At 37.8% G+C, this 25,308-nt stretch overlaps 1 protein-coding gene across 4 annotated transcripts in view; it reads right to left on the bottom strand.

Annotated features, from left to right (window-relative positions):
• The window catches only part of GALK2 (galactokinase 2), a 114,661-nt gene that overhangs the window by 86,410 nt on the left and 2,943 nt on the right, over positions 1-25,308 (bottom strand). For 2 of the 4 annotated variants that reach the window (XM_090270578.1, XM_090270580.1), the window contains exons 1-4: positions 21,500-21,613; positions 11,601-11,689; positions 8,769-8,892; positions 1,947-2,037 (exon numbers count right to left, since the gene is read on the bottom strand). In XM_090270578.1, coding sequence (XP_090126704.1) covers positions 1,947-2,037; positions 8,769-8,892; positions 11,601-11,689; positions 21,500-21,552 — 357 coding nt within the window. In that variant the 5' untranslated portion in view covers positions 21,553-21,613. Of the gene's footprint in view, positions 1-1,946; positions 2,038-4,512; positions 4,818-8,768; positions 8,893-11,600; positions 11,690-21,499; positions 21,614-25,308 lie in introns of those variants that run through there. The other 2 variants (XM_090270579.1, XM_090270581.1) reach the window with 2 other exon arrangements.

Here is a 25,308-nt window from a genome sequence, read left to right as displayed (position 1 = left end):
ATATGTAGGATGACACTTGGGATGATCATATCATATAACCTTTGTGGTTTAAGATTATAAATAAATTCAAGGCCACCTCCTCATCAAGGAAAGTACCATTGCGCTTGCAAATTACTCAAACATCTTAAGACCAAAGTACAAAATACTGTTATATTACATAATTATGCATTTCATCATACATATTATTCTAGGGAGAAATTTCAGTAAACTAGTTAGAATAATCAAAGTAACAACAAACTCTACAAATAAAAGACTGTTTTTGTCCCTTAATTTTTTTGTCCTTTTTTTCCTAAACTGGCAAAATTCACACACCACAAAATAAGAGATTCAGTTGGATGTGCTTCTCTTTTGATTTCAAATCATCTAAAAATTTTCTTTCCAGAAATACAAACAAGTGACAAACTGAAACACCGCTGCTGCCGATGCCCTTTCATACAGATAGTTAGTATAAAAAAATGAAAAAAACCTTGTTGAATGCTATATTTTTAAAAATAAACTGACTTACAGGGTGTTGTGAATGTGAATCACACTTACAAACTTATCATGCAATGGTTCAATTAAAATATACAACAGATTGAAAAATGTAAATGGGTTTTTGCCAAATTCTGTAATAGCTCTATCCCAAAAGGATAATATGTTCAATTTAATATAAACAGATTATCATCTGGAACTTTCTAGTATCTGAATTTGAATGTTTCTAAAAAGGCTAGCTTCAAATTACTTTTCTGCCAAAAATTCATTGCACAAACCTGCTTTTGTCTATAAGTTACCAAACCAAAAAGGAAAGCTTTAAGACCTGAAATTCTCAAAAGCAACACAAGGCAACATGTGTTACTTAGGTTACTTTACCCATATGCTACAAAAGGCATGTTGCTGGAAGTAAGATCAAATTTCATTTGCCAGGTAAATGCTTCCAAATACTGTAATTCCCCACTAACACATAGGACAAGCCAAATCATTTGAAGATTTAAAACCTGCCAATAACTTTTCCCATAAGTTATTAGCATGTGTCTGGGGAGTGAAGAAAGAAAGAACGATGAATGAATGAGAGAAAGAAAGAAGGGAGGGAGGGAGGGTCTCACTCCAAGACCAGAATCGCCATAATTAGAGTACAAGACTACAGTTAGTTACAGATAGGCCACTGAGTCCTAGGCTACTCAAGACAAAGCTTCAGACAGGACTACCAGGTAGTAAGGAATACAAGCTTTCTAAGACATGGATTTTAATAAACAAATCAGATTGATTTAGCAAATCAATTTTCTCTTCATCTGTATACCTTTTTAATTAGGGGAATGAATATATTTTCTTTTCTTGCTCTTGTGCATGACATTAGAGATGTTCAAGGTAATTATCTAAAGTTTCTAGGAAAATACTTATTCTACCAAATTTCACTACATCTTTTTTAACGCCATCTGAAGTAGCATTATTAGTATTTACAATATTAGTTTCCATTTATTGAATGCCTACTATGCATCAAGCATTATGTAATTTTTGCAACAACTCTTTATTGGGATAGAAGTGAGTCATTTTATAGATAAACAAGTCTGAGACTTAAGAGGTTAAATTAATATAGCTGGGTAGAAGATAAATTTATACCCTGGGCTATTTGACTACAAGTCCTAATAGAGTACACACCTCTATATCCCTAGAACAAAATGTGGATATTACTAGAATGTATCCTTCAAAAGAAATTTTGAAAAAAATATTTAAAAGCCAGAAAGATGGCAGATGCACCTGACTCATGAACAGCCACTACTGCCCCCTGTGAACACCACCCAGAAAAAGTCATATCTACCCCTTCCTTGAAATATATAAACTAGAAAAACAGAACAGAAACATCAGTTAGTATTGAAAGGAGACAAAAATGATAGAGTAAATAAAATAGATCTTGATATAATAGACATTATAATCACAAATGCTAGTAGATGCCTTATAAGCCAGTTTACCTGAATTCCTTTAAATCCACATAGGAAATAGTTGTGCCACAGGGGCTTAGTTTTGTCAATCTGAACGTTATTAGCATTAGTACTGAAGTCCCTGCAAAAAACAAAAGACACCATCAATTTAAGTCTGGAGGCCTTGTGCTGCGAAATCGATGGCTGACTGCTGCCATCTACTGGCAATACAGTGACACTGACTCTCATTTACCATTTACTTTCAATATATGCACTTCACAGTCCACCCCAAAACAACAAACATCTCCAGCTGCTAAAAGAGAAGAAATTATGGTGGCCTTAATAACTAAACTACTTCCAACTAATCATTATTTCCTGAAACAGAGAGGAACTGATATATTTTAGCATGATCCACACCACTTTTTATTTCACGATGGTCCTTGTTAAGCTAGTGCAAACCTTATCCTGTGGCCCTGCTGTTTGGCATAGTTCTCACTGGAACAGTTGCCCAAAGAGCTTCTTTCCTCACACTCTCTGCCATCCATCCAACTTTGCCATATGTATAGTTTAAGAAGAAAAGGAGTAAATAACACAAATAATGATTCTAATGGATCATAACTCACTGAATAAAATGAGATGCCATGAATCTATACTGATGTAAATTAACAAATGAATAAAAAGTTAAATGAAGGAGAAGGAAAAAACTCTTCCTTAGAGTAAAATCCCAACTAGTAGATGTAGAAAAATGACAGATGTCAAAAAGTATCACTATTTGACAAACTCCAGGATAACTGTTTCAGGAAAGAATCATCAATGGATACTAAAGTTACTGAGTAAAAATTTGATGAGAAACAAGATCTTTATATACAGTCCAGGTATTTCCCCACCAGATACTCACTACAAGGAGAAAACATGGAAACTTTATTGTAAAGAAATCTGGCAGGCACCACCTTAACCAAATCACCAAAATTAACATCACCAGTAAAGGACCTCAAATGCCTCCTTGATATGATGCATGAGGACAGAGCAGTTAATGTATAGAAATTCTTTGTACTATTTGTTTACTTCTTTGTAAGTCAACATTATTTCGAAGATGAAAAGTAGATAGGCTTCTAAATCAGCCAAAAGACAAAATACATGAAATGGAAGAGGGGTTAGAGATCAAATTAAAAGTGAGAACATAAGCAACATCCTCTTCGCATAATTTACTAAATACCTACTATGTGCCAGTCAGTGTAGTAGGTACCTTGCATGCATTTTCTTCACTCAATAACATGAATACATCATATCCTAAGGAAAATATTTAATGACCACTTAAGTGTTGCAAGTGGAATATATTCAGAGGAATATAAAGGAAAAAGGAAAGGGTTTCTCTCTTAAGCATTTGTAATCTAGCAGAGACAACAGGAACTCAAGTCATGATCACGCACCATGTCATGTGATGTGTAATATGGGTGGGATATGAGGCTAACAGGGCCTCATTTCTACAGTCAGCATAATGGATTGAAGAGACCTTCCAGGAGGCAGAGGTTTAGTGACTCCAAGGACGCACACAGTCTATCCAGGTCACAGGCACCTAATTGTCACCCACAGAAGTTAAATTATATTGGGAGAGTGATGTCAGCATCATGGTCGAGTGAGATGCTCCCTTTGTCTCTCCCCTTCATCTACAACTAGTGGTACATCAACTAACTCAAGAAACATTCCTCTGCTTGACACACTAAGGTACCTGAGCGACCCACACATCTCTACACCTGTAGGTGGGAACTGGAATGCATGCAGCAGGCAGAACTCGAGGAGCAGTAGCAATGGCGCTCTTGATTGACCCTGGCCCCCCGGGGGGAGATGAGCCCACAGCCCTAGCCCGCATAGCAGCAATCATAGATGCCAGGTCGCAACTCAGACCCCCCTCTGTGGCCCTGGGGTGGGGGTGGGGGGGACAAGGGCAGCAGTGGCATCAGCGCCCGGAACTCAGACTCCTTCCCGTGGCTGCAGTGGTGCTGCATTCCTGGAGGGCTCGGTGGCAGCAGCGGAGGCAGCACAGGAGTCTCTGACATCCCGGCCAGAGAAACCAACAGCCACAGGGAATCAGGCAGCCAGTGGGGCCAGGCTCTAGACCCCGCCTGCCCCGAATCCCTGCCATCCCCCCACCACAGGTGCTGCCTGAGACCCAGACAACCCCGGAAGCAGTGCGGGCACACGCCTTCCCTATAACCCAGGCAGCGACACCTACAACCACAGCAAAACCAGCAACTAGGATGACACTGGGAGCAGCCAGGCACCAGTGACACCAAACGCACAAGCAGCAATGCGGAGGGCACCTGTGACGCCTCTGGCAGAGTCAGTGGCAGGTAGGAAATGCCGGCTCTCAACCGTGGTCAGCTCAAGTGACAGAAACCAAAAACTTGTGCTGTAGCGCCACCTCCTGGGGGGAAATGGGGCCTCTAATTACCAACCTGCTGAAGTGTTAAAATCAAAGCTGTACCTAAATAAGAAAAGCATTCCACACTTCAAATGTACCGGAAGCGGAACCACCCATCAAACACCAAGAATCATCGTGTTAACAAGGTATCACAGAAAGAAAACGACTGTTTTATGCCTTAGCTCCTTGAATTACCTTTCTGAATTTCCTTGCATCTCGCTGGGTTTCTTTGTGACATCTATTTTTGAATTCTCCATCATTTAGATCACAATCTTCCGTGACTTTGTGTTTGGTTTCTGGAAAAGATGCTTGGTGTGATTTCAGTCTTCTTATATTTATTCAGACTTGTTTTGTGTGCCAACATATGGCCTATCCTTGAAAATGCCCCATGGGCTCTTAAGAAGAATGTGTATTCTATTGCTTTTGGAGGAATGTTTCATATATATCTATTAAGGGCATGTGGTCTACTTTGTCATTGAAGGCCAATATTTCCTTGTTGACTTTATGTCTGGAGGATCTGTCCAATGGTGTAAGTGGGGTATTAAATTCTCCCTCTATTATTATGGTGCTATCAATTTCTCCTGTACCCTGGCTGATTTGGCTCAGTGGATTGAGCGTCAGCCTGCGAGCTAAGTGTCGCTGGTTCGATCTTCCAGTCAGGGCACATCAGAGAAGGAAAACTCTGACTCCAAAAAACCTCCGCTGCCTTGCGGTATACCTCTTCAGGGGAAAGGCTAAGGGAGTAAACCCCGACAGAAAATCCGGAGCCGGAGTCCCTAAGGCGGTTTGACGTTGTAGTCAACACCGGCAACTCCTGCGGCGCACCTGAAGCCAAGCTGTATTGACTCCGTCTTTCCCTTGGACCCTTCAGCTGCGAAGAGAGGGGGGTTCTGCTGCATGGGCAACAGCAGACCCTCCATATCACCCTGCCCAGGCTCTGTAGCTTCAGCTTCACTGGAGAGGACACTCCAGCGTCATCGCAAGATGTCGATTCAACACGGGAGGAGACATACCGTGTCACTCCCGAGTCGGACTGCACAGCCATTCTCGGCGGTGCAGATAGACTCTTAAGAAGCTACACCATCGTCTCTCGAGACGGACGGCTGCCGACGATCAATTTCTCTCTTTAAGTCTGTTAAGAGTTTCTTTGTATAGTTTGGTGCTCCTGAGTTGAGTGCATATATATATTAATAAACGTTATGTCTTCTTGATGTCCCCTTTGTCATTACATAACATCCATCTTTGTTTCTTGTTACCTCTTTTTGCTTGAAGTCTATTTTGTCCGAAGTATGGCTACACTTTTGGATGCTACTTGCTTAGAATATCACCTTCCATCCCTGTCTTTACCTCTCTCTGCCTAGCCTTTTCCTAAGGTTCAAAAACAGGCACTCATTTTTCCACCAACCTTTGTTCCGGCACTACCTCACCCATCGGCTTTCTCCATTCTTACACCCATATTGTAGAATGCTAAGAAAAAAGTCCTCAAAACGAGCAGACATGGCTCACATTCCACTTACACATTTTATTCATTCGTTCACTTGTTCTGCCAACAAACATTTGTCCAGTGTCTATCTGTGTCGGGCACTATGGTAGACTATTTATGAGAACAATATTATCAAAAAATAAAGAGAAAAAATTAACAAAATATGTTCAAACATATACCTTCAAAATACAAAATACTTCTGAGGGAATTTGAAGATCTAAATAAATGGAGAGATATATTGTGTCTATGACCTGGAATATTAAATACTGTTAAGATGTCAGTTCTTCCCAAATTGATCTATATATTCAGTGCATCCACAATAAAAATCCCATCATGCTTTTTCATAGAAATTTAATAGCTGATTCCAAAACTAATAAAAAAGTGCAAAAGATCTAGAATAGTCCAAACAAATTTTTAAAAGACAATCAATATTGGAGGATTTACACAACCTGAGTTCAGTGATTCTCATAATGCTACAATTTTGAGATAGTATGATTATTGACATAAATACAGACAAGTACATCAGTGAAACAGAATAGAGTCCAGAAATAGATCCATACTAATATTATCAATTGCTTTTTCAACAAAGGTGTCAAGATAACTCAGTAGGAAAAAATAATCTTCCCAATAAATGGTGGGAAATAATTGAATAGCCATACACAAACACATAAACCTCAGCCTTTATCTCAATGCCACTTACAAAAATTAACTCAAAATGAATCACTGACCTAAATGTAAGAACTAAAACCACAAAATTTCTAGAATAAAACACTGGAAAAAATCTAGTGATCTTGGGTTTGGCAAAGGTTTCTTAAATACAGTTAAAAATTACAAACTGAAAGAAAAAAAATCAATAAATAAAACTTCATCAAAATTAAAAACTATTCTTCTTCAAATGGCACAGCAAAGAGAAAGAAAATTCAAGCTACAGACTAGATGAAATACTTTGCAAAACATAATCTAACAAAGGACTTCTATTTATGATATATAAGAAACTTTTACAGGTCAATAATAGGACATGAAAAACCTACTTAAAAATGGGCAAACCTTTAAACAAATAAGATATACAGATGACAAATAAATATATGAAGAGATGTTCAACATCATCATGGAAATTAAAAAAACCACATTTATGAGAGTAGGCAAAATTTAAAAAGACAGGTGAGCAAAGATGTGGATCTGCTGGAACTCTCATACGCTGATGGTGGGAATGTAAATGTTACAACCACTCTGGAAAATAGTTAGGCAAATTCTTTGAAAAGCTAAACCAGACAGCACACTCCTAGGTATTTACCCAATAAAAATGGCAAACATGCCCACACATAGACTTGTACACAAATATTCTTAGCTGCATTATTCATAATAGCTAAAAACCAGAAATGATCTAAATACCCACCAATGGTGAACAGATAAACAAACCATGGTTTTTCCATGCAATGAATGCTACACAACATGTAAGAGTTCTGGGAGGCATGCTGCATACTTCCCAGGGTCCTGGTGGAATAAAGCTCCTTGTCTTCAGCAGAGACTACCTGACTTGGTAAGTCAACTCCGCTTCCCTGACTCATTCTTCATGCTCTTTCACTACTGCTCCTGGGATCATTTCCCAAATACTCCAGTTTCATTCAAGTCTGTCTTAGGTTCTGTTTTTGTTAAAAAATAAAATAAAACTGAAATCACATATGTATTATCATGAGAATTGTTAAGTGAATTTGAATAAATCAATATGGCAAATTATTGATACTATGCACCCAGTTTTAAATGTTTGCAAACAATGACAAAATTGCATTTGATATAATGTAAAGGGTGCGAAATGTACATAAGATATATCTCAATTATGCAAAATAAATAGAAAATAAAAGGATGTTATATAATAAGTTCCATATGAGAGTAAGAAATTTCTCTATCTTGCACAACCTTGTAAAATGCCTTATCAAAGGCACACATAAAGTAATTGCTGAATAAACATTGCTGCAGGCAAACTGTCCCATGAACGGTAAGCCAAAACTGTAATGTGCCAATTATATGCCAAAATTTTTTTTTTGTAATTAGCAAGTCAAATCCGTCCTAAAACATTATTAGCAAGTAGGTCTTATCCCATGAATGAAAAGACAGTTCAATATTAAAAAATTCATTAGCATAATCCATAATAATTTGTGATAAACTGGTCTTCAACGTTGAGGAGACATTTAAAAAATTGATGCCCATTAATTATTTTTTAATCTTACCACACTAAGAATTAAAAACAACAACAAAAAAGTATATCCTTAACTTAATCAAGCATATGTACTACAAACCTGCATCTATTATATATCAGATTCTCTGTTTGGCACTGAGGCTACAGCACTGAAGAAGAGCCAACAGTACCTGAAGTCACAGAGCTTATAACCTACAGGGGGATACAGACAAGTAAGCAGATAATGGTGATACAACATGGCAAAATCCTGCGGCAAGAGAATGAGAGGCTGCCCTAGTAACATAAGAAAGTCACCAGCTCTGACTTTGCTGGAGATAGTTATCATGATTGATGACAAATACCTCCTGGGCACAAACAGAGTTATTTCCATCTTTGTATTGCCCAGTATCTAAAATAATGTTGGACACATGACAAAACTTCAGTAAATAGTTCCTTAAAAAAAACAAAAAAAATATTTTATTTACTTATTTTTAGAGAGGGGAAGGGAGAGAGGAAGAAAGGGAGCGAAACATCAGTGTGTGGTTGCCTCTAGCATGCCACCCACTGGGAACCTGGCCCGTGCTCAATCCACTGAGCCACACCAGCCAGGGAAAATATTTCATAAATGAATGAGCAAATGAACAAAATAAACAAGTATTAAGTAGTAGCCTTAGGTTTTTTTGTAACCCAAATACAAATTTTCAATGAACTTAATGACATTATAAATTTGATATCTCCTAAAGAGTTCATTTGGGTACAAACACACACACAGTAGCAATCCCAAATACTCACAGGTATAAGGGATTTGTATTGGACAGCTGGAGAGTGTTTGTTTTCACAGGTTCCACAGCTATTAACATATCTTGTTCTATCGCCATAGGAAGAACGGAATATCCACAGTAATCTATATGTTCCCCTAGAAAAAAAAGAAAGCATTTCTTATCATTGAGAACAGATATCACAGAGTAACACAAGTTGAACACAGAAAAAACTTGACGGTAAGCTAGGTTTAACAGAAAATAAAAATACCACGGGCAAAAAGTGATTCAGTTTTCTTTTCCTCCCAGACATCTGAGCCAGGGACTTCTGCTAGCATAAGTATGTTAGCTAATAGTTTCTATTAATTTCTAAACTTTTCACAGGTTTTTTTAATCCACTTTTTAATTCATAATGAACATCTTCAAATATTTGTTATGTGATTAGTTATGTGAAGCATCAAGAAAAGCAGTATCTCCTTTTTCCTATCATTCTTTTGTATTAACTTTTAATACGTGAATGATTGAAGTCTTCAGCACACTCGTCCTTATATTAACACTATCTGAGTCCCACTCTATTCCTTCCTAGAGAATGAGCTCACTAAAGGTGAGGATTTTGCTTTATTTTTCTTGCAGTCTAACCAAATGCCTAACAAATTACACTGGCACTAATAGGTTGTGTTAAATATGCTACACATAGCTAGGATTAAAAAAGAAGCTAGAAAAAGAATATTTAATCTGTACTACTTTATACATAGGAAGCAAACAATCCTTTTCATTATAATTCCTCCTTGAAACACAAGGAAGACTTTTCTTCCTACTATATTATAATGTCTTCATATTACAATGTAAATTCAAGGTTGTTATTCATAAGATTTAAATACAAAATAACAATTCAAGAAAGATGGGCTAAGCTAGCTCATTTATATTTCCACATGCCAGATTTTTATATCTGACTGCTTCTATGGCCGACATTCATCAAATGAAAAACACAAAGTGAAGGGAAGGCAATTCAACTGCATAATTATATTTTTAAACAAATACTTTACATATTATTACAGGTAACGATTCTTTTTTTTCTTCATGGACATGTTCTTTAAAATAATAAAATAGGGTTCCAGTCAAGATGGCGGCATAGGTAAACATGGTACTCACATTCCTCTACAACTACATCAAAAATATAACTACAGAACAACCATCATTCAGAACCACCTGAAATCTAGCTGAATGAAAGTCCTATAATGAGGATATAAAGAATAAGCCACACTGAGACTGGTAGGAGGGAGAGGATGCAGAACAGGCTGCTACCATAACAACATGTGGTAGATAAAAATTGGGAGGGATAACTAGGCTGCAGACACCACCCCTGAGGAGCAAGTACCCGCCTCAACCAGGTGTCCGAGCCCAGGGTTTCAGTGCCAGGAAGAGAAGTCCCCACAACTTCTGGCTGTAAAAACCAGAGGGGATTGTGGCTGCGGGAGACAGAGGGCTTCTGGAGTCCCAGGCAGTTCCTCTTAAAGGGCCCACTCAGTGAGTACCAGGACTCACTTCCTCTGAATTCCAGTACTAGAGCAGCAGCTTGAAAGACACTAGGGACATACCAGGAGAAACTAAAGTGTCTGGCATCAGGGCCAGAGCTGAAGGGGGAGCTTTCTCTCACAGAGAAGTGCAGGAAGAGACCATTGTTCCTTTTCAAACTCCTTTCCCCACAGAGCCAGCAGGAGAGTACCATATTTAAGTCTTCTTCAACCTGACTACCACTGTCCACCCAGCCCTGGTAATTCTCTGAGACCTCACCCCCTCAACTTGTGGACCCACACAATCCGCTTTGACTGGCTTTTCCATAGGAATGGCCTATCTAGGCTCACGCTCCCAACTTTCCTAAAATCTCCTTGTTTCCTAAAACAAGGAGCATCTGGCCTCAGTGAGCCCCGTATCTCTCTCTAAGTGGCCCAACGCCTGGCACTAACAGCAGCTAGCCTTGGTTCTAGCTTGGCCTATCCTGGCACTTCTAAGCCCAGCACAAGTGGCAGCTATCTGCAGATCGCTTTGTAGCTCATTCAGGATGCCTTTGGCAGAACACAGGTGGTGGCTGACCTTGGCCTGCACCTCCTAGGAGACCCCACAGCCAGTGCACTCTGCGGACAGCTTCAGACCACATTGAAGCACCCCCACACACCTCCACAAGCAATTCACTCAAAGGGCAGACTCGGCAGGTGCCAGCGCCCCACTGTTCCATGGGGTGGGTCCCTGCACAGCTGATCCTCAACAGTGGTCAGAGCCAGTTCTTATAGCCAATCAGCCTGGTGGCAAAACCCTCCCATTGACATGCCAACAGCAATCAAAGGTCAACTACAACAGGAAGGTGTACACAGCCCACACGGTGGGGAGAGTACCTGGAGGGCCGACCTCAGTTAAACAGGGAGATTGTACCACTAGACCCTATAGGACACTTACTACATTAGGCCACTCTACCAAGCCCAGGAGATGCAGCAGCTCTACGTAATACATAGAAACAAACACAGGGAGGCTGCCAAAATGAGGAGACAAAGAAACATGGCCCAAATGAAAGAACACATCAAAACTCCAGAAGAAGAGCTAAACAATATTAATAACTAGTTTCAACAATTTTTTTAATTTTTTAAATGAATGGCCAAAATTAACATTAATAAAAATTAACATAGATTGGGAAAGATGAAAGCATAGTGTGGTTCCTTATGCAAATGCATATCTTACTATAGTAAATATATGTAAAATATTCCTTTTCTCTTTTTCAGTTCTCCTGGGAAAAATCAAGAAAATAATATATGAACAAAAATTTGGATCTGACCAAAGCAAGAAAAAATTAGAGAAGGAAGTTTTGAAATACCTATTATGTTGACCCTTCCTGGTGCTCGAACATAAAACTTGGGAATGGATCCAAACTTAGAATTAAACATCTCCTTTAGCTTCAGCAATCTGAAAACAAGAGTAGAATATGTCAGAATAACCACATAATAGAAAAATCCATAAGATATACATGCTGAAGCATATTTCATATACCTACCATCATTAATTACCCCTAAAAACTAAAAAAGCATAATGTTTTACTGATATACATCCTTAAAAACGCCAGGAATAAAAAATATTGTAACCCCCTAAGCAACACAAGAGTATATAGCTAAGCCCGCAGAAGATTTTAAAAGATAAATAAACTCTTATTAAACTTTCCATAGCTTTAGATGTCCTTCTGCAGACACAAACCAGGCACATCTTAATGTGCCAGACAGTAAGGAAGTGCTGAAACAATGACCGCAAGATGGCAGCACACAGGAGCCACAGAGGTTCCTACTGCCCAAATCTGAAACAATCTGATCACCAATATAGTAATAAAGGTAACATGTTATAACCCATAGAATAAAATAGAAATCAATGTATCCATACAAGCATAAATAAATAGAAGAAAAGAAAAAGCACTTCCTTACACTAAAACACCAAATAATAAATATAAAAAATAAAAAATATGGAAGAAAAAAAAACCTGGTAAAATCATCATTTGGTGACCATGGTAGTAATAACTAATTCAGGCAAGGATCATCAATGGAAGATAAAACCTGTAAATGCAAGTTTGATGTGATACACAATATTAACATACTCTTAAAGTATTTCACCAAAAGGTACAAATTACAGAAGAGAAAATAGTAACTTTACAGTGGAAAAACCAGACAGATGTCTCTTAACCAAGTGATCCAGGTCAATAGCATTGGTATGGGGCAAATAGACACCATGTGCCTCATGATGTACTGAGAAAACAAAGTTACTTTTTTGTAGTATTCTTATCAAAAATAAAGTGACTCTAATCATGCCAAAATATTAATAAACTTTGTTAAAGGAGAAATTTTGTAAAGCATAATCATGACACTTATATCGTCGGCGGCGGCAGCCGTCCGTCTCGAGAGACGATGGTGTAGCTTCTTAAGAGTCTATCTGCACCGCCGAGAATGGCTGTGCAGTCCGACTCGGGAGTGACACGGTATCTGTCGCCTCCCGTGTTGAATCGACATCTTGCGATGACGCTGAAGCTACAGAGCCTGGGCAGGGTGATATGGAGGGTCTGCTGTTGCCCATGCAGCAGATCCCCCCTCTCTTCGCAGCTGAAGGGTCCAAGGGAAAGACGGAGTCAATACAGCTTGGCTTCAGGTGCGCCGCAGGAGTTGCCGGTGTTGACTACAACGTCAAACCGCCTTAGGGACTCCGGCTCCGGATTTTCTGTCGGGGTTTACTCCCTTAGCCTTTCCCCTCAAGAGGTATGCCGCAAGGCAGCGGAGGTTTTTTGGAGTCAGAGTTTTCCTTCTCTGATGTGCCCTGACTGGAAGATCGAACCAGCGACACTTAGCTCGCAGGCCGACGCTCAATCCACTGAGCTAAACCAGCCAGGGCTTGACACTTATATAGGCATAAAATAAACATATGTTAAAGATTTTTATCTCATTAACTAATGACAAAACCAGTAAAATATTATCACCAGTTAGGAGAATCCAAAGTACTACTCATATACAGTCAAATAAGGAATGCTGAAATGAAGTTACAAGTAAACACAAAAACTACTGAAACTACTTAACAGCAACAATCAACTGCAATCCAAAAGACATAATTTGCAATTTCCCTGGACAAGAATCATTTGCATTGCTATCAGTTTCCTAAGACCTACAGTGCTATAAAATAGCTTGGCTATAATGAAAAGCTCAGAGCCCCAGAGAAATCAGATAACTTGAAAGACAGGTATGCCAGGAAATTCTGGTTCACCTTAGAGACACCCAATAATTTTTTGGTCCATTCCAAAGTTTTCCACAACTTTTTCTTGCAACTCAAATTGAGGGATATTCTATAAAATAACTGGTCATGAAATACAGAGAAAAACTGAGGAATTGCATTCCCCTCAAAATAAAAGATTAAAAAAACTAAATGCAACATGTGTCCTCTACTGAATTCACAAAAAAAGAAAAAATTATTATTTGCTATAAAGGACATTAGTGGGATAATTGGTAGTACCTGAGGTCTCAATTAGATAATGTTGTATTGATACTAATTTCCTAATTTTGATCATTCTATTCTGGTTACGTTAGAAAATGTTCTTTGTTTCTATGAAACACACCCTAAAGAGGCCTCATGTCTTCAACTTAATCTCAAATTGTTTAGAAAAATATAACAGAAAAAGAAAGAGAGAACAATAAAACAAATATAGAGTAATGTTAGCAGCTGGGGAATCTGGGAGAAGAGTACACCGTAATTTTTTTTACTATACTTGACTTTTCCGTAATTCTTAAATTATTTCAAATAAAAACTTCTTAAAAAGCATTTACTGATGCTTTGCTAAGTACTTAAAAAGGAGATTAATAATAGATGTTGGCCTCTAGGAATATAAAAGTAAACTAAAAAGCACAATATAGCATGACAATAAAGTGATAAGCCAGACAAATAGTCCTTTGGGAGTAGAAAAAAAGCTATTTAGTCCTTGCTGTGGGAGAATGTGGATGAAGAAAAAACCAAAATCAGAAGTTAGAGAAGGCTTTCCAAAGAGGCAACAGTTAGAACAAATTGTAAAGGATGTAAGACAAGTGAGATGTTGTGAAGCATTCTGGGAAAATGGAATTAAAAGGCCCAGCATACTGCATTCAGAAAATTATAATTAGGCCTTTAAATACATCAAAAGAGAAAAGTAGGAGAGGGTGGTGTTAACCGAGCAGCTCTTAAAGGGCCTCCTATGACAAGCTGAGGAACCTAGCTTTTAACACATAACCAATGGATGTGAAGAGATGTTTAAGGATGAAGTGTATCAATTTTACACTTGACAAAGCTCACTGGCAAGTGTAGAGAAGATGGGTCATAGGAAGGCAAGGCAGAAACAAAGAAACCCAATAGGAGGCAATTGTAGTAAACCCAGAGAGGAATGCTGACAGTATATTAGAGGTAGAGATAGACAAGGGTGAAAAATTGATATAAGAAAGTCTAATCCATAGAAATCAGCGACCAATCAGGCGTGGGGAAAAGGGAGATGTAGTATTGCAGGAGAAGTTTTCTGCTTATATAATTCCACTAGCCTCAATAGAGACTGTTATTTCTGCTTGTGAAAACCACATACGGACAAAATTCAAGTTCTGCTGAACTTGAATCCTTACTAATTTGCTTTTATAAGCACTGCGAACACAAACAAGATGAAGTATTAATGACAGTGTTAGAATAAGTCTCCTAAAATGTGTTTTAATGAAATGATTTTGAGTTATTATTTTCTCAAACTACCTCAGGAAGGCAGCCAGTTCATGCCTTACTATAACTACTCCATCATCAAGAAGTTTACCATACAACATTTCTGCCTTTGAAATTCAAACGCACAGAGGTTATAAAAGCAATCAAGTACTTTTCTCTAAGAATAGAAAGAACTGACATGTACATGTTTTTCTAAACGTCATACCTAATCCCCTAATAATGAAGCACTCTTCCTATAATTGGGGTAGTAGCTGTATTTTTACCACATTGGACTAGTCACCGGCAACACTCTATCACTTAAAATGTAGTCACTTAAAGTATGCCTCCAAAAATAGTACAATGAGTATATTCAATATGAAAATAAAAGCTCCTATAAAAATCACATTGTTACACAAGGCAGAAATGGTCAAATTATCACTACACAAATTGCTGAATCTGGTGGTCTGGACGCTCTTTTGACTTAAGATCTTTTTATAAGTTTTTTTTCTTTATTTTTTTAAAAGATTTTATTTATTTATTTATTTCAGAAATGTGGGGAAGGGAGGGAGAAAGAGAGGGAGAGAAACATCAATGAGTGGTTGCCCCTTGCACACCCCCAACTGGGGGCCTGACCCACAACCCAGGCATGTGCCCTGACTGGGAATCAAACCGGCGACCCTTTGGTTTGCAGGCCAGTGCTCAATCCACTGAGCCACACCAACCAGGGCTTAAGATTTTTTTTAACAGCAGTTTTAGTAACAGAACTTAAGAAACAAAATTATGACTGTAGCGAATGAAATAGATTTCAATATAAGGGCTGATTTTCCAAGGACGCTCAGGTGACCAAATGGTTAAGTGCAAAGATGAATGAATTAAAATTTTAGGAGACATGAATTGTTCGTTTGCCACTATGACCTTAGATAAGTCTCCTACACTGTGCTTCTGTTTTCTCTTCAACATCAGATACCCAGTCACAGTATTACAGAAAATATAAATTTTTAATACTAATTTAAGAATACTTGGTTGTTAATATGTATTTTGATGGTGAAAGGAATCAGGAATATGTCATTTGGCATGAAAATTATTTTGAGGTGGAGGCCATTCAGAAATAGCAAACACAGGAGCTCTCTATCCTCCATCAACCTGAAAGCAAGGTATATATTTCCCTTGTTTTAAAAAGATTTTATTTAGAGAAGGGCAAGGGAGGGAGAAAAAGGAAGGTGAAAATTAAATTGATATGAGAAAGTCTAATCCATAGGAATCCGCGACCAATTAGGTGCGGGGGGTGGGGGGGGGAGATGAAGCATTGCAGGAGAGAAACAATGTGAGAGAGGAACATCGATGCGTGACCTTTTGTACCATGCCCGACCAGGGACCGAACCCACAACACGGTCATGTGCCCTGACTCGGAATCCAACTGGGCGAACCCTTGCGCTGTGGGATGATGCCCAACCAACTGAGCCACACCTGTCAAGGCATAAATTTCCCTTTTCAAAGTTGTCTCATTCCCTCTCCCATACCAAGAGATAAAGACTCATCACTGGACACTTCACTGATTTGAGTCTGCATAACGAACCTTACTAAAATAACCCTTATCATCTTCATTAGTTTCCCACCCACCCCCATAGTCACCTTCCACCAGTTTACCATCCCTAGAAGCTAAAACCACTTCCCTTTGTCTAGTCACTATTCACAATTTGTCTTCCTTTGTTAAAATGGTATATAATCTCCCAGCCCTAACCATTTCTTTGGATTTTCACTTTTTTTCTGTGAATGCTCGATGTGCATATGAAATAAACCTTTTCTCCTGTTAATCTGTCTTTTGTCAGTTTAATTCACAGGCACCAGCCCCTAAACCTAAGAGGGTAGAAGAAAAGTTTTTCCTCACTTAAAGTTATAATTTTAATGAGTCATTCTATCCCTCACTTTCCTCAACTACAAATTGAGGGTAATAATAGAAGCTCCTGCAAAGGTCTGTTATAAGGATTTTATAAGCATGCAATAATTATTAGTTATCATTATAAGTTATATTTGAGAATATAACATGTTAAAAATAGCATTTCAAAGTATGGATAATTGCCACTGGGGGAGGAAAGGGAAATTTAATCCTTATTTTGCTCCTTCCATCACAATCCGTCTCAGATCAGAAACTTAAATGTAAAAGTGAAACAATAATTTGATTAAGAGGCCTTGGAAAATAAAATCAAATGGTGAAAATAAAAATAGTAGATAGGCTGAATAGTTAGAATAAAAAGTTGAAGAACAAATCAGTGAGCAAGAAGACAAAGATGAGGAAAAGCAGAAATTAAAGCCAAAATTACAATTATTTAGAAAATTAAAATGAGGAAAAATAAAAATAAATATGCATATATGATGAGAAGCTAGCAAAAAAGTAATAAAGAAATTAGAAGAAATTAATTAAAAGATAAAAGGGGAATTCAATGAAATAGAGGAAAAACAGCAGACTTGGTCAAAAAAATTATATGGAAAAAAACTTACCTGAGCCTCATCAGATAAAATCAATATTAAGAGACAACTATAGATTCAAGAGATTTTTTTTAAAGTCTAATCTATACAAAGGGGTGGTTTTTCTAGGAAAATGCAAATTTCTAAAAATTGACAGAAGAGAAATAGAAGAACAGAAAAAAGAAACAGAAAATGTGGGCAGAAATAATTCCCTAAATAAGGCGCAGAAATGATGTTAGTTCCATCAGAACCTTAACTAAAACTGACCCTTTGTTTTTTAAATGTTCTCACAATAGAAGCCATACAAAGTATTCACATCTCATTTCAGGGAGCCAGTATTACCCAGATGCTAAACTTAAGGGCCCCCAAAGCAAACTATAGGCTACTCTCACTTGTGAAAATAGTTTTAAAAACTCTAAATAAAATATTGGTAAATTTAGTCCAACATACATCATTTTATAATATATGTAACCAAGGAGTTTATTCCAAGAATATAAGATAGTATTAGGAAATCTGTTGGATAAATGCATTATTCCAACAGACTAAAAGGGGAAAACTCTACAACTCCATGAACCTCTCAAAATATGCAAAAAAAATTATAAAATTCAATAGCCATTCTGATTTTTTAAGTAAAATTTTAAATTAAAAAAAAAAAGAAAAACTCTTGACATGCTGGAAAAGAAGAAAAAGTGCTTACTTTAACAAAGATTATTTACCAGAAACAGCAAACATCACAACTGTGACAAAAATGTTAAAAATGTTCCCATTAAAAGCAGAATCAAGACAAGGGTGTTATCATTCAACACAGTACTATATTGTATAAAATATAAAAGACAACAAAAGATATCATGAAGTTAAAGTGCTAGACTGGAAACAATATTATATAATACATATATAAAACAACAAATAGTTTATATCCAAAAATCCATACATTCATACAAAAATACATATATATTTAAAGAGCTCCTGAAAACTACTAAAAAATAGACCATCAAATATCATCTTCTTTTTGCAAGGCCATTTGGCACAAACTATCAAAATTTTAAATGTTTGTTAGCTTTGGCCCTGATTCTATTTCCATGAATGAGTTTAAATAAACATTCACGAAAATATTCAAAGATGTATTTCTGCTGACTGTAGCATTTTAAGAGTGAAAAATAAAAAACTTAGACATACACTGTAATAGTTGAATAGTTAAATAAATAGTGGTATTCATATTATGAAACACTCCTGACCCTTAAAACAGCAAAATAAATCTGTATGGATTGATATGGCAGAATCTCTGAGAAATATTAAGTGAAAAAAAGTCACAGAAAAACAAATATGATTCTACTTACATGAACACAATAATATTTTTATTAAAAAATGGTACCAATGATATTATAAGGATACCATCAAGATAAAATGATATTACAAGGATACAAACCAAACTGATAACTTCTAAGAAGAGAAGAATTAGCAGCACAGGATAGGAAGCAGACCACAGTGAAGAAAGGGACTGTGAGGTGTCCAGGCTTTACTGGATATAGTTTTAAATAATCCAAACCTTTGCTATTGAAAATGTGATCGTACAGCACCCTTATTCATAGAGACAAAAGGTGGGAAACAATCCACCAACTGATGAATGGATAAACAAAATGTGCTATATCCATACAATGGAACATTATCCAACCATAAAAAGGAATGACACACTGGTAACATGTTACAACATGGATGAACCTGGAAAATATAATAAGTGAAAGAAGCCAGTCACAAGTACTACATATTATATAATTCCATTTATTTGAAACTTCCAGAATAAGCAAATATATGGAGACAGAAAGTACATTAGCGATTGCTGAGGATTGGGGGATGCAGGATTCTTTTGGGAGTGATGAAAAGGTTCTAAGTTTTATTATGATGATAGTTGCACAATCCTCTGAATATACTAAAAACCATTTCATGGTAAACTTTAAACAGGTGAAGTGTTTGGTATGTGAATTATATATCAATAAAGCTGTTAAAAAATAATAATCCAGTCCTGGCTGGTGTGGCTCAGTGGACTGAGCAGCGGCCTGCGAACCAAAAGGTCACAGGTTCGATTCCCAGTCAGGGTACATGCCTGGGTTGCAGGCCAGGTACCCAGCTGGGGGCGTACCAGTGGCAACCAATCAATGTATCTCTCACACAACAATATTTGTCTACCTCTGTCTCCCTCTCTTCTCCTCTCTCTAAAAAATTAATTAATTTTTAAAAATAATAATAATAACCCAGCAATTTAAAACTGAATCGCAAAGAGAAGAGACATTGCTAAGGAAGCTACAATCATGGAAGTTGAAGCTGTCTTACAATATAGGGATCATGTAAGATTGGGATGCAGAAAAAAATATTAGAGCTTCTATTCCTATTTGATTTTTATATAAAAAGAACAGAAATTAAGCTTACTAAAATGTATAATTTGGTTGACTAAATTCCTTTATTCAGAGGATTATGTGTGCTGTGAAGTTGAAGAGGCATCTTGAAGAAAGAAGTTCTGCAAGAAGACGGGCTGATCTTGGAACTCACATGCATTTTTTTTCCGTTCCAGTATATTGTAACATATGGCCAGCTAGGTGGATTTAGAGATATACTATCTAAATTTAACTTGTCACCCCTACTAAAATAAATTAGTGGCTGAAACATTGCTTGAAGCTAATGATCACATTGCATGCACAAGAAAATGGCAGAGCACAAACTTATCTGACTGCTATAATGACTTCTTCTTCTGTGGCTAGCACAGAACCATAAGTATTTGTTGCATGAATGAACACTGTAAACATCAAAAAAGGCAAAAAGTCTCTAAGAACCTTTTGTAAACAATTCTTCACTCCTAGTATGTTAAGACCACCACCCTCCCCCACAGGGTAACTAGAGAAATACTGAGCATTATTATTAATTTCATATAAAACGGAAAGACAGAATAAATTTATACAGTTATGTTTTATATAAAAGACTAAACTACATGGTGCCAGGTTATTTTCATGTAACCACTTTTTCATTAAACTTATTGGAAGCACGTCTTTAACAGTGCCCTAATTCATTCAAATGTTTAAGGGGCAACAGTACTGTGCAAGGACCTCGGGAGAATATAAGTGACATCCAAAGACATTGGCAAATAGTCTAAAGCAGTGTTAGTCTCCATAATCAAAAATCGTTTCTTTCCGGTAACTAAAGACCCACTGAGTGCTGGCTTAAGGGTGAAAAAGCATTTTTAAGTTTTAGTAAGTTATCTTGTCAGCAGTCACATGGCAATCATATACCAGGAAGCAGGGAGAGCTTGAGGACTTAATACTAGAGAGAAAAGTTCACAGGCGGGGGAAAGTAAAAATAGAAACAGCCGAGAGGAAGTGAAGCCAACCTTAGAAAATCTGTAGGGCTAACATTGTAGCAGGTTAGAGATTTCAGTTCTATGAGATTTCCGTTCTATGTCAGAATGAAGCATTTCTACAGTTATTTGCAAGATGCCCTCAGATAAAAAGATTGTCCACTAGGTATCACTAAACTATTAGTTTTTCTGTAGTTAGGTACTGGCAGCAGATGACAATTCATAGATTACAGGATTTGTTTAAAGGATGCAGACAACCAACGGGTTTTTTCAGGGGGGTGAGGGGACGCGTTGTTTGGAATGAGGGGCATTTTCTTTCTTTCTTTTTTCCTTTTTTTTTCCCCCCGTTTCTGTTTTCGATGACTATTTTAGAAAGGGGGCCTCAAAAAGGCACTATCGGCTGCCAGGCAAGACAAAGTGAAAAGGTGTTCAAAGTTAATTTGGGTATTTCTGCTAAAGCCATGCAGAAGAGTGTACCACCTTCAGCCAAGAAAGGAAAAAGAACGGTCTGAAGGGATGAACCAAAACACACATGCCGGCTAGGAGTCAAGGTGGGAAGTGCGGCGTGGTGTTTCTTGCAAGCCCAGCCGCTCGGCCTTAGAAAAAAATCGCAAGGATTCTGCTCTCTCCCGGAGGTAAAAAGCAGCGCCCCAGTGAGGAGCCGAAAGCCCGGGACACCATCTGCACCTCGCCAACCTAGGCGGTCCCAGACCGCGGCATCTCCTCTCCCCCACCTGGGATGTTCTGCCACCTGGACTCGGCACGTGGGAGGGCCCTCCGTAGCCATATTTCGCCAGAGGATCTTTCTTCCGCAGTTTCAACTGGCGAAGCAAGGATCCCGAAATAATCACGAGAAAACGGCAGCCGGAGCCCTTTCTTCCGGGCGACACTGGCCCCCACCCTGCGGAAATCCTGCCCCTTCGCTGAGTTGGCTGCTTCTAGTCCGCGCCTCCTTTGGCTCCTCCTCCCTGGGCTCTGGGGCTCCGAACCCCCGCTCTCCGCCCCGCACCCCACCCCCCCGCCCCGAAGCTGTCAGGTACAGCCAAGGAGGGTGCTGCTCCGAGCCGAGAGGGAACCCGGGACTCACTGGAACCCCGGCGTCAAGCTCGTGTGCAGCTGCCTTAGGAAGTTTTTTTCTGCACCCTGGGGATTAGTTTGAGTACAGAGCTATAACCTGGCCCCTCAGGTGGCGCTTTTTTCATTTCTTTTTTTTTTTTTTTTTCTTTTTTTTTTTTTTAAGTTAGGACTTTTGTTCTTTAGTGACCAGCAACTACTCCCCCAAATAACAGTAACATGTTTAGTTATTGAAGCTCGCGTGGGTTATTTAAAAATCACGCAATATAAAATTGATGCAGCACTTGATTTAACATATTTGCATTTATTCCAGAATAGGTGCATTGGTGGGCCTTCCTAGAGCACAGTTAATAGCGAAAAGAAGAACATGCATGTCTTTCAGACTGCAAGAGCCGTTAGCACCCAGTTCAACCCCTTCATTTTTCAGTTTCCTAGAGAAATCTCAGATGCCCTTTATCAAGAAACGTGCCATCCCCACCCCATCACCCTACCATAATACTGTGTTCTTGCCTTCAGTTTTCATAAGTTCTGCATATTTATTTTCTCTAGGTTTTTTTTGTTTTGGGGTTTTTTTGTTTGTTTGTTTGTTTGTTTGTTTGTTTTGTCTGTTATCACTACCATTATAAAATTAGCAACTTCAGGGTAGGAAATATGTATCCCTAGCACCCAGAACCTGACAGATTGCTTTTTTTTCTTTTAATCAACAGGTAAGACGAACTGAATGAACGACTGAAAGGTGAAGCAACTTGCCTAAAGACACACTGCTAATGGGTAGCAAAACTTGAATTCAACTTCAGCTCTATTAACTTCCTAGTGCACTTTGTATCCCAGAATGCTGAGATTTAACCCAGTTAGTTAGTAACACACCTATCCCAAAGTTTCCAAGTTGAGGAAGTTTGGGCTACCATGACCAACACACTAGGGGTAGTGGCATAAGTCAGACAGATTCAGTATATTGCCACTCCAGAACTTCTGTTATGTGAACATTGGGGAAGGGAAAGTTTGGAGATGAACGCTAAAGTGTGAATTGACAATATCAAAGTGTAGCTAACGGGTTGCAGCCCCTTGGCACCTGCTTGCATTGTTACTGTAAATGGAACATCATAGGAATTAAGTTATTCTGTTCTCAGGACTACTTTCTATTATTTCACTCCCTCCTTATCACCAGCAAATGAAGTGATTACATCTTTTTTTTGAACCCCAATAAATACTAGTATGATGCTTATTGTGGTTTACTCTTGAGTAAGGAGGAGGCATTATTGTCCCTTCTGTAAATAGGTTTGAAAGGAGAGAGAACCTATGTGAGAAAAAAAAGTAAAAGTTTTAAGAATAGCAGTAAATACAAAAAAAGAAAGATCATTTTTAAATCAGATATATTTCTAATATATTCTTTTATGGGCACTGAAAAATAATTACATTTTGAAGCTTTGCATATTGTTTTTTTTAAGTAGTCCTTAAAACAAACTCATTTCATACAGTACTTCTAAATGAATGCATGACTATTGAAACTGTTTCATAAAATAATATTTCCTATTGAATTATATTAGATGACTAAATATTAACTCTGCTAAATGAAATCTGATGCCAAAGAATTAGTTTAGAGCTTGGATACATTTCTATTGCAGTCTCAATAAAACTGATAAAGACTGGAAAACACCATATAGAATAAAAAGTAAAACTCTCTTTTTGGAAAAATTGACCCAAAGTGAAAGAGTAAGGCTATAGTGGGGATGGAATTAAAACCCAGGTCTCTAGACTCCTGGCCCAGCCTACTTCTGAATGTGTGCGACCTTTGATGAGACCCCAGTGAAGTATGCTTTAACAAAAATTAAAATAATTAGTAACTTTTATGCCCAAAATTTGTAATTATGATTTTTATAAAACATTGCTTTTAAAATAACGTGTTCTCCAGCTAGTAAAGAACCCCAACTAGAAACCAAAAAACAAAATTCACATTACTTTTTTATACTACCTTGCTTATGACAGGCCTCTTGCTAAGTAAGCACTTTACATTTACTATCTCTTTGAATCTTCCCAACAGTCCTTATGAAGTAGAAAGTATTCTTCCTTTGTCAATTTTAAAGTAATCATAATACAGCCCTGGCTGGTGTGGCTCAGTGGATTGAGTGCCAGCCTGTGAACGGAAGGGTCACCAGTTCAATTCCCAGGCAAGTTGTGGGCAGGGTCCCCAGTTGCAGGCCTGGGAGAGGCAACCACACAATGGTGTTTCGCACCCTCTCTTTCTCCCTCCCTTCACCTCTCTCTAAAAATAAATAAATAAAATCTTTTTCAAAATAAAAATAAAGTAATCATAATACAGGTTACATAAAATTATCAAAAATACACTTCGAAAATATTGGATTATGTTGAGAATTAAACGGCCAATTATTTTTGACAAAGGTACCAAGACAGTTCAATAGGAAAAGTATAATATTTTTAACAACACTGCAACAATTTGATTTCCATATGCAGAAAAATATAAACCTCTACATTCACCTCACACTATATACAAAAGTTAAACTTGAAATGGGCCATAGACCTAAATGTAAGAGTTAAAACTAAATAAAACTTCTAGAAGAAAGCATACGAGAACATTTTATTGGATAGGGCAAATAGTCCTTAAATACAACACACAAACACACACACACACACACACACAAAAGCATCAGGAGACTCTTACAACTTAATGGTAATAGAACAAATAACCCAACATAAAAACAAGCGAAAGAATTGAAGAGGTACTTCACCAAAGAAGATGCATGGATGACAAGCACATGAAAAGATGTTCAACATCAGTCATTACAGAAATGAAAATTAAACCCATGATGATATAACACTAAACTCCTGCTAGAGGACTAACGTTAAAACAACTGACACACATGTTGGCAAGGATGCAGTGCAACTAGAGCTCTGATACACTGCTGACAGATACACAAAGTTGCAAAAAAAGTTAAACATACACCTACATATGATCCAGCCACTCTATATTTACCTGTATCCATTTCTATTGCTGTACAACAATATTACCACAAATTTAGTATAAAACAATACACATTGATTGACTCAAAGTTTCTGTGGTTCAGAATCAGGACACAGCTTAACTGACTCCTCTGCTCTAGGGTGTCACAAAGTATTATTTGAGGCTCAGCTGGAGAAGGATTTATTTCCAAGATTACACAGCAGAATTCAGTTCCTATTAGGTTGTCAGCACGAAGGCCACAGTTTCTTGCTAGCTGTTGGTTAGACGCCACCCTCAGCTCTTTGCCACATGGTCCTTCAAAACAGGGCCACTTGCTTTTTAAAAGCCAGCAAAGGAGACAGTCTCTCCTAGCAAGATGGGTTTACAATCCTGTGTAATGTCATCATGTACATCACCTTTGCTGTATCTTTTGTTTAAAAGTAAGTCACATTTATTTGCCAATTATACCTCAATAAAGTTTTAAAAAGAAGCAAGTCACAGATTTCACCC

Source organism: Furipterus horrens, unplaced genomic scaffold (assembly GCF_987537825.1).
Source record: "Furipterus horrens unplaced genomic scaffold, mFurHor1.1.pri manual_scaffold_3, whole genome shotgun sequence".
NCBI classification, from domain to species: domain Eukaryota; kingdom Metazoa; phylum Chordata; class Mammalia; order Chiroptera; family Furipteridae; genus Furipterus; species Furipterus horrens.
Note: the sequence above shows the minus strand (reverse complement) of the source record. Positions and strands in the feature narration are given on the sequence as shown.